Raw genomic sequence first — 9782 nt, 5'->3', positions numbered from 1 at the left:
TTTTGAGTCGTCAGCTTGAAGCGTCCCTCTGTCTCCGACTCCCTTGTCGTCATGTGTGTCTGTTATGATTTTGCTTGCTGGTTTCAATGACCTGCGTTATATTGCCTCTTATTGGCCAGTCCATAGTGTTTTGCCCTAACCTTAACCAATCCTGACTCTTCGTTCGTAAACCAATCAATTATCATGGATTACGCCCCCTCCTTGGATTTGCAGTTCATTTTCCTTCTTTGTAGCTTTGGTGGATCATGGGTCTAAAGTAACATGGGTCTAAAAATAGCTAAGCTACAGGAATTGCTACAGGTTCAAAAAGTAGCGACGCTACCTCCACGCTACTGCAAAATGTATTTAAGCTACGCAGCATCGCTACATGTAGCTAGCTATTTCCCATCACTGATTATATCATACATTTTACATGCAAACACATCTCATTAAATTATCGTTTTTTCGACGATATCAATATTGGATCGGGACACCCCTTTTTTATTATTGACATTATCCAACACAATCTTTAGAAATATTGTGCCAATATAGGTATATTAGTTTCCTAAGCAGCACAGCTTTCCTATAATAAGAGTTACCAAACATTCGACTAATGGTCATGTGTTAGATTTTTTTTGTTTTGTTCAGAACCCTGGTCCCAGTTCTGTTTTGATCGTGTTGGTCACCATATCGGAGATCTCCATATGAGTTTTAAATGTGGTCTGGTAATTGTATTTCCATTTAAGTTATGAAATGAAAACTCAGTGCCCAAAAACATCCTCAGAGCTGCCTCCTGGTTCATCAATAAAATAATCTCTTGCTGCCAGTATGTTTGAACCACTCAAGATTGAGTCAACTTGTTTGCTACACGAGAAGGTCCCTAGGGCTAATGTTTGAAAATGTATCAAATTTGCCATTTTGATTTGAAATATCATATATAGGTAAATATTGGCCACTTGGGGGCTACAAAAACGTGATGTCGTTTCTCCATGTAGATTAGGGGTCCCCAAACTACGGCCCGCGGGCCGGAAACGGCCCCCCAGCGTCCAAAATCCGGGCCGCGGGAAGTCCCAAGTTAAAAAAAAAAAAAGAAAATATTTTGTTATTTATTTATTTTTTTGTATTATTATTTTTTTTAAAATTTGTCCTTACTAGTCCATTTTCTACCGTCTCCTAGCCACTCAGGCAAATCATATTGTCTAAAAATGCATTTTACCATCGATAACGTGACATGCAGCAAGTGCGCTCTTTAAGTCAATTGGTGCGTAAGGAATATATATGTATGAATACACACACACACACATATATATATATATATATATATATATATATATATATATATATATATATATATATATATATATATATATATATATATATATATATATAGTATATATACACACATATAGACACATATACATATATACACATATATAAACATTTACATATATATATATATACACATACTGTATATATACATATACATGTATATATATATATATACATATATACACATATACATATATATATACATGGACATAGACATATACATATATATATATATACATGGACATATACATATACATAGACATATACATATATACACATTTACATATACATATACATATATACACACACACACACACATTTACATATAATATATATATATATATATATATATATATATATATATATATATATATATATATATATATATATATATATATATATATATATATATATATATATAGTGCGGCCCCCAACCAAATTGTTTTACCCCAATGCGGCCCCGGAGTCAAAAAGTTTGGGGACCCCTGATATAGATGATTAAATTAGCACAGGGTTACCACAATATGTCACTCAAAGTTCTCATCATCAACTGTCTTTTTATTTTATAACAATAACTTCCATGAATTAAACCATCAGTTGGCAGTTTCTGACTGCTGCTTTAAATACATAACTGTGTAAATATTTCTTTCTGGGTTATCAGTTATTTCAGGTCAGTCAGACTTCACCAATCAATTGATGCTCTTTATCAGCATGTTTGTGTCTGCACTTATTGATGACCATAAATTGTCTTTTTGTTTTTCAATGTTTTTTTTTCTGGTCTCCTTACCAAATAACAGAGGAGGAGTTTCCAGGATGGGGGCGAGGGAGGCCGTTGTTTTCTGAGCCGCATGCGACTGAGATGAATCATCAAAGAGCTTGGTATTTCTCAGTGTTCCGTACATCCATGCATACATTAACGTGTCACAGAATAGAATGTAGAGGATGTGACTAGATCTCATGAATTAGTGCTTTGTATGCTCGCTAATCCCACTTGGTTAAAAACAACAAATTGTCCTCTAGCTCTTAAGACTTGAAAACGTATAAATATTGCACTCCTAAACCACGTTATGCTTTCATTCCAACATCCTGATACACAATTTTCTCTAAATTTTCACTGATGGGGTATGCCGATATAAAATAAAATATCAACTTGCATGTAAAATGTGTGATATAATGTCCAACACAAACAGTGTTTACTTGTGCAAAGCTGGACAGTCAGTTAACATCTAAATGTCCTCCAATAAGCACACATGGTTGGTCTTTTCTTGTATTTTAGTCAAGTCATTTACAAAAGGTAAACATGGTAGGCTATAGTCTACTAGGACCTAGCAGCAACACAACAGCTAAGCACACAATAGCACACAAGCTAGACATATACGTAATAGGTGTCGTTAAGTAAACAATATTGCAATCTAAAACAGCACATTTGTCAAGATAAACAAGTATCAATTAATTATAGATGCATATTACTTACACATGCAAAGCTTCCAAGGCAGAAGCGTATTGGGAAGTATGCAGTAACAAACGTGTCCGCATTATTCAATTTACTACGTCATGAGCTAAACTTCAAGAACTATCGGGACTACAAGGTGTCGCTAAACAAACAAAACAATTACCACTCCACTTCAGTTTAAGGAAAGCATAGGTTCATTCTATAAGGTTATGATAAATAGGTTATTGTTTTTCATTAATACCATTATTCTGTGTTTAACTAATTTCTCTTGATCAAACCTTTTCTAACATTCAACACTACAAATACGCATGATTCATGCTGATATCAAATGTGATTGATATCGGTACCAGCCAATACTCAGGGCTCCAATATCCGTATCGTATCAGAAGTGAAAATGTTGTATCGGGACACCCCTATTACACTACAACTTAAAATGGCCCATTTTTTAACATATTCAAAACATTGAAGGATTAAAAAAAAATAATAATAAAAAATAAATATATATTTATATATGTACTGTATATACATTGTACATTTAAATTAAAACAATTCAGTCGATCTCTCACTATGCAATAATCCAAATTTAACATGGGAAAAGTACTTAAATAACATATAATACATTTTTGCTTGTGTCAAACATTGTTTTATTTTAATTTTATAATAACGATGTATTATAAACCTGCAATTGTATTTTACTGTCATTATCAGCTTTTTAAATAAAACAAAGTTATATAATACATTATAATACCAGACTGTTCATGTGCTACCGTTGCTTTAATCTAAAGTAAATACATCTTTTTTTTTTTTTTTTTTTACAATTAATGTAAATATATGTATTTGTCATCTTAATTGAGGGTCGAAAAAGTTTGAATAGTAAAATGTTTAATTTCTAATATTTACTGGAGCACATTGCAAGCCTCGGTTTGGCTTTTGTCGTTGAAAGATACTTTTTAAATTGCAAATTATTATGCCTTCTAATATCATCATTTGTCATTATGTTTGATTCTGGCATTCTGACATGAGGAGATACATCGTCGTGAGATAAACTGTCAGGTTTTAAGTAACTTATTTTCAGTTAAGGAAGTTCAGTTCCTTTGAGACTCTGCCAGGACAGTTGCATCATGCTGGTTAGTGCTGGCATTAAAAGGATTAAATCCACTTTAGCTCCCCGTACTTCACCACGGAACTCAAACCTCTACTCTCAAGCCCACTTTGTTGACAATCTGTGTGACCATGTCATGTTTACGACAAATCAAGAGGAGCTTTTTTCATGCATTTTAACAGCACGCTGACTGGACATTTCATTAAGTACACCTAATGTGTTTTGATTGATTGGCACTTAATGAGGGCACAAGTATAACAATATTTGGTAACACTTTATGAGTAACAGAGACTAAATTTAGAGTTATTTGGACATATAAGGGTTCGGGTTACTAATAAGCAATAATTCTGAGGTTATTGAGGGAACACTCTTAGTTAATGGCTCACTGGTTGTGTAATAAGGCCATGCAGAATAAGGCATTAATAAGTACTTAATTTGAATATGTTCTCTATACTAAAGTGTTACCCAATATTTGTATTGGATATGACTTGATGTGTACCTAATGATGTGTCCTTACTTCAAGTGGGAACACACATTACAGAATGTCTTTAGTCAAAAGTGATTCAGTGTTATTTATTTGTTTTTTTTTTTACAAAATAGTTTTGTTCAATTACGTAGCGTGACGTCACACCATGGGGCCCCATCAATCCAACAGGTCATTTGGACACCCACCGGGTGTCACAAACATCAGTGTCGGTTCTGTGGCTGCGCCGTTTAAGAACCGCACTTCACGCAAACACCCAGGGGTGCCCCCTACCCCCCAAATAAAAATAAAACTGTCTTTATTTGGCAGCTTTTACGCACAAGAACCACCCGATTAGAACTGAGCAGAACCATGCAAGGCCAGAACCTGCATTTTAAAAAGAGAAGAAGATGCAAATGTTCCCCCGGGCTACGCTTGCAGCACCGGAGACACGATCAGGTCTTTCCGGTACTGTTCCAGCCATTTCCTGAGCTCGGAGATCCGGTAGCCCTCCGGTCCCCGGGCCCCCTGATAGACCACCCTCCGGTCCCTGACGATGTAGAGTCTCTCAAAGTAAGCTCCGTAGGCGGCGTTGGACGCGTTGTCCATGCCGTCCACCACCACGCTGCTGCCGGGCACCTGCGCCAGCATGAGCCGCGCCGCGCTCAGCCGGTCCTCCAGGCAGCGGTGCTTGAGGATCTGGTAGGGCGAGTCGGAGCTCACCCAGCCGTCCGACGGGTGCGCCTCCTCGATGTAGACCACCACGAAGTCCGCAATGTCCGCGTACTGGCTGACGACGCGCTGGAACGCGGCCAGGCGCGTCATGAACGGCGGTCAGGAGCAGCTGCCAAAGTTGAGGATGAGCGGCCTCGTTCCGCGCATGCAGTCCAGGATGCGCACCCGCCGGCGCCCCTGGACCAGAAACACCTCCGTGTTGGGCGCCGCGCGTCCCAGGCTCGCCGACTTGAGCAGGTCCAGCTTCTGGCCGTACCAGACCGCCCGCAGCGACTCCAGCGTGAACATCCGGTTGGAGTCCGACACGCACAGCGGCGGGTCGTCGGCGCTGTGCGGCCTCGCACCCATCTGGTGGAGCACCTTGCGGCGGATGCACAGGAAGTCCAGCAGCCACAGCGTGACGGCGGCGGCCAGGAAGCGCGGCAACAGCAGCAGGCACAGGATGGAGTGCTTGAGGGCCTGGGCCAGCTGGACCCCGCCGGAGTCGTGCATCGTGCGTCCTCCGCGGAGCCGGGCTTTAATCGTTACGTATTGGAGGTGAAACTCCCACGGCGTGCGCTGAGCACGCTTTTATAGGGCCGCCACTGTTTGAATACCGCAGGCTCCGCCCACTCACATGGCGGGATCACCTCCTGATGACGAACATATTCTCACTCATAACTTAGTCTCATGCTCTTTTTTTAGAACTCATCGAGTTTGTCGCGTCCGAGGGAAGAGAAAGTTTGATTAGCTGTAGTGACCTCGATGGCCGCCAGACGGCGCTGGACTCACGCACACTTTAACCGTTTGAGACCAGTTGACTGTGACAGCGTCACGTACGTCACCCATTTGCAACCAATCATCTTCACGGCTTAACGGAGGTCACGTGACAACACTTGCAAATGTACACATGTCCAAATACGAGAAGCCGAGCTTATTTAATTTTTCACCATTTTAATGTCTCAGGCGTTACTGATTAGTGTTCAATAACTTACTTTCTAAAAAGGAAACCCATTAATAATGACAAAGAAGGAATTCAGGATGAATCATATCAGCTTAGTTCTCAGCTTTTATATGAGAAAACACTCTCTGCGAGTACTTTTTAAAAAAAATTAATACACACTTTGACGTCTTTACCCATCCCTTCCATGGGTTTACTCCACATGTTTGTATACTAAAATATAAAAAAAAAACTGCAAAACAAAATAGATGTCAAAGATCCTCTATAATGACAGGAGCAATACAAAAGCACCAGTTAAAGATCCTCTATAATGACAGGAGCACTTTGCCAGTCTTAATAACTGCAAAAGCATCAGTCAAAGATCCTCTATAAAGACAGGAGCACTCTCCATCCATCCATTTTTACCGCTTGTCCCTTACAGGGTCGCAGGGGGTGCTGGAGCCTATACAAGCTGCACACGGGCGGAAGGTGCGGTACACCCTGGACATGTCGCCACCTCATCACAGGGCCAACACAGATAGACAGACAACATTCACACTCACATTCACTAATGACAGGAGCAATGCAAAAGCACCAGTGAAAGAACCTCTATAAAGACAAGAGCACTCTGCCAGCTTTAATTACTGCAAAAGCACCAGTCAAAGATCCACTATTATGACTGGAGCACTCTGTTGGTTTTCAATTACCTACTGCAAACACACTAGTCAAAGATCCTCTATAATGACAGGAGCACTGAAAAAGCACTAGTTAAATATCCTCTATAATGACAGGAACACTCTACCAGTTTTAAATACTGCAAACACACCAGTCAAAGATCCTCTATAAGGACAAGAGCACTCTGCCAGTTTTAATTACTGCAAACGCACCTGTCAAATATCCTCTATAATGACAGGAACACTCTGCCAGTTTTAAATACTGCAAACACACCAGTCAAAGATCCTCTATAAGGACAAGAGCACTCTGCCAGTTTCAATTACTGCAAAAGCACCAGTCAAAGATCCCCTATTATGACTGGAGCACTCTGTTGGTTTTCAATTACCTACTGCAAAAACACTGGTCAAAGATTCTCTATAATGAAAAGAGAACTCTGCTATTTATAACAAAGCAAAAGCATCAGTAAAAGATTCTCTATATGACAGGGGAAGTCTGTTGGTTTTTAATTACCTACTGCAAACACACTAGTCAAAGATCCTCTATAATGACAGGAGCACTCAGACAGTTTTAATTACTGCAAAAGCATCAGTCAAAGATCCTCTGTAATGGCAGGAGAAGTCTGCCGGTTTTAATTACTGCAAATGCACCAGTCAAAGATCCTCTATAATGACAGGAACACTCTGCCAGTTTTAAATACTGCAAACACACCAGTAAACGATGCTCTCTAAGGACAAGAGCACTCTGCCAGTTTAAATTACTGCAAAAGCACCAGTCAAAGATTCCCTATTATGACTGGAGCACTCTGTTGGTTTTCAATTACCTACTGCAAAAACACTAGTCAAAGATTCTCTATAATGACAAGAGAACTCTGCTATTTATAACACAGCAAAAGCATCAGTCAAATATGACAGGGGCAGTCTGTTGTTTTTTAATTACCTACAGCAAACGCACTAGTCAAAGATCCTCTAGAATGACGGGAGCACTCTGCCAGTTTTAATTACTGCAAAAGCACCAGTCTAAGATCCCCTATTATGACTGGAGCACTCTGCCAGTTTTAAATCACCTACTGCAAAAACACTAGTAAAATATTCTCTATAATGACAGGAGCACTGCAAAAGCACCAGTTAAAGATCCTCTATAATGACAGGAGCACGTTGCCAGTTTTAATTACTGCAAAAGCATCAGTCAAACATCCTTTATAATGACAGGAGCACTCTGCCAGTTTTAATTACTGCAAACGCACCAGTCAAAGATCCTCTATAAAGGCAGGGGCACTCTGCCAGTTTTAATTACTGCAAAAATACCAGTCTAAGATCCCCTATTACGACCGGAGCACTCTGTTGGTTTTGAATTACCTACTGCGAAAACACTAGTCAAAGATCCTCTACAATGACAAGAATGTGCAAATAAACATTGTTGATGATCTCCCTTAGGAATATGATACAAAATCAGTAGGAGTCAAGACAGCAATCCTTCGAAGTGAATTAGTTAAAAACTTATATCGCTTCAGAGGAACATGTGACTGCATGACCTTTGACACCAGCTACCCCCAGCGACCTTGTCTTGTATCTCTTCAAAGCAGTCCTTCTCAAATAGTGTGTGCGTGTGTGTGTGTGTGTGTGTGTGTGTGTGCGTGACCTCGGGGAACATATTCTTTTTGCCGTACCAGAATATGATGAAGTGTATTCACTGTAACCACGGTGGGAGATGAGGAAAGACCGGTGTGTTGTTTACTTACATTTTAATAAGCTTACAATGTTATGCAGAGGTATAGTCATAGAATTAGAAACGAGAAATTACACTATTTATAATCCCGGCACAGTATGCAATACACAGTAAAAAAAAAAAACATCTGTAGATTTTACAGGAAAAAATGGAAACTCATTCACCAGAATTTTACTGTGAAATATACAGTGTTTTTATAACATATTACGCTAAATGGAAAAACAATAACACTTTAATTCTTTGTTTTCCATTTGCGGTAATACACCTTAAAAACAACAACAAAAACTGTCAGCTCAAACGACAGACTTTTCTCATAATTTCCAGTAATATGCTGTAAAGACCACCGTATAATTTACCGTAAAATCTATTGTCATTTTTACAGGGCACAATTCCACGGATGACTTGCTTTGTAATCAGAAGTCAAGCAGATATTTAAGTATTCACTTTTATCCAACCCATCCATCCATTTTCTAACGCTTGTCCCTTTCGGCTTTTATTTTGACAAAAAAATGTGTTGCAATATTGGATACTATTAAAGTTGAAAATGCATGCAATTTCATGGAGTACATACAATTTGTTCTGTCAAAATGTAAAATAATATATAAGGTGGTTTATTGAAGTAGATTATTTTCAGGCATTTGTGGGCCATATAAAATGATGTGGCGGGCCAGATCTGGCCCCCGGGCCTTGAGTTTGACACATGTGCTTTAAAGGAACATGTAAAGTAGCAAACTTTCGACCTCCTGCATGGCGACCACTTGGGCGTGCTACAAAATTAGTCGTTTTCTTGCTTAAAGACAAAACAGCAATCCTTGAAAGGTTGAAGTGGATTAGTTGTTGTCGGGCTGTCTCTAATCGAACCTCAAAGGAACATGGGGCAGGATGACCTTTGACCCTAGCTACTCTGGTCATCACTTTGGTGTGTTTAAAAAAATAGGGTTCTTGCCTACCTATAGGCCAGTAAACAAAAAAATAAAGTTGAACAGGCATGTGGCTTGCAGCGCTTTAAGAGAACTTGTAGCGTTAATCGACCTTTGACCCCTTAGGTCGTCTGCATGGTGCTACAAAATCAATACGGTGAAGTGTATTGGCTGCACAAACATGTAACTCAGGTCGTATTGTTGGCATAAACATATACTGCAGATCAGTGTTTTTCAACCTTTTTTGAGCCAAGGCATATTTTTTTCATTGAAAAAATCCAGGGGGACAATATCCCATCCTCGTCGACATTGTTGTGTGCCAAACTTGTCACCTATTAGCAATCCAAGCTTAATAATACACCAAAAGAAAGCTTATTGTCTTTTTCTGCCTTTTATTCCCGCTCTTACTTTTTCTACTCCCAGGTGTCCAACACACAGTGTTGGGACTAACGCTTACGTAACGCGTTACTGTAACACCGTTA

The 9782-nt window shown here is 39.4% G+C and overlaps 1 protein-coding gene across 1 annotated transcript; it reads right to left on the bottom strand.

The window, feature by feature from the left end:
* Positions 1 to 1953: 1953 nt before the first annotated feature.
* LOC133647883 (thyroxine 5-deiodinase-like) lies at positions 1954 to 5797 on the bottom strand. The gene has a single exon (XM_062043615.1). It carries the CDS (start codon positions 5551 to 5553, stop codon positions 4756 to 4758), a length of 798 nt encoding a protein of 265 aa, XP_061899599.1. The 5' UTR covers positions 5554 to 5797; the 3' UTR covers positions 1954 to 4755.
* Between the last annotated feature and the right edge of the window lie 3985 nt (positions 5798 to 9782).

Source organism: Entelurus aequoreus, linkage group LG04 (assembly GCF_033978785.1).
Source record: "Entelurus aequoreus isolate RoL-2023_Sb linkage group LG04, RoL_Eaeq_v1.1, whole genome shotgun sequence".
In the NCBI taxonomy this organism is placed as follows: domain Eukaryota; kingdom Metazoa; phylum Chordata; class Actinopteri; order Syngnathiformes; family Syngnathidae; genus Entelurus; species Entelurus aequoreus.
This window is presented reverse-complemented; position numbering and strand designations above follow the sequence as displayed.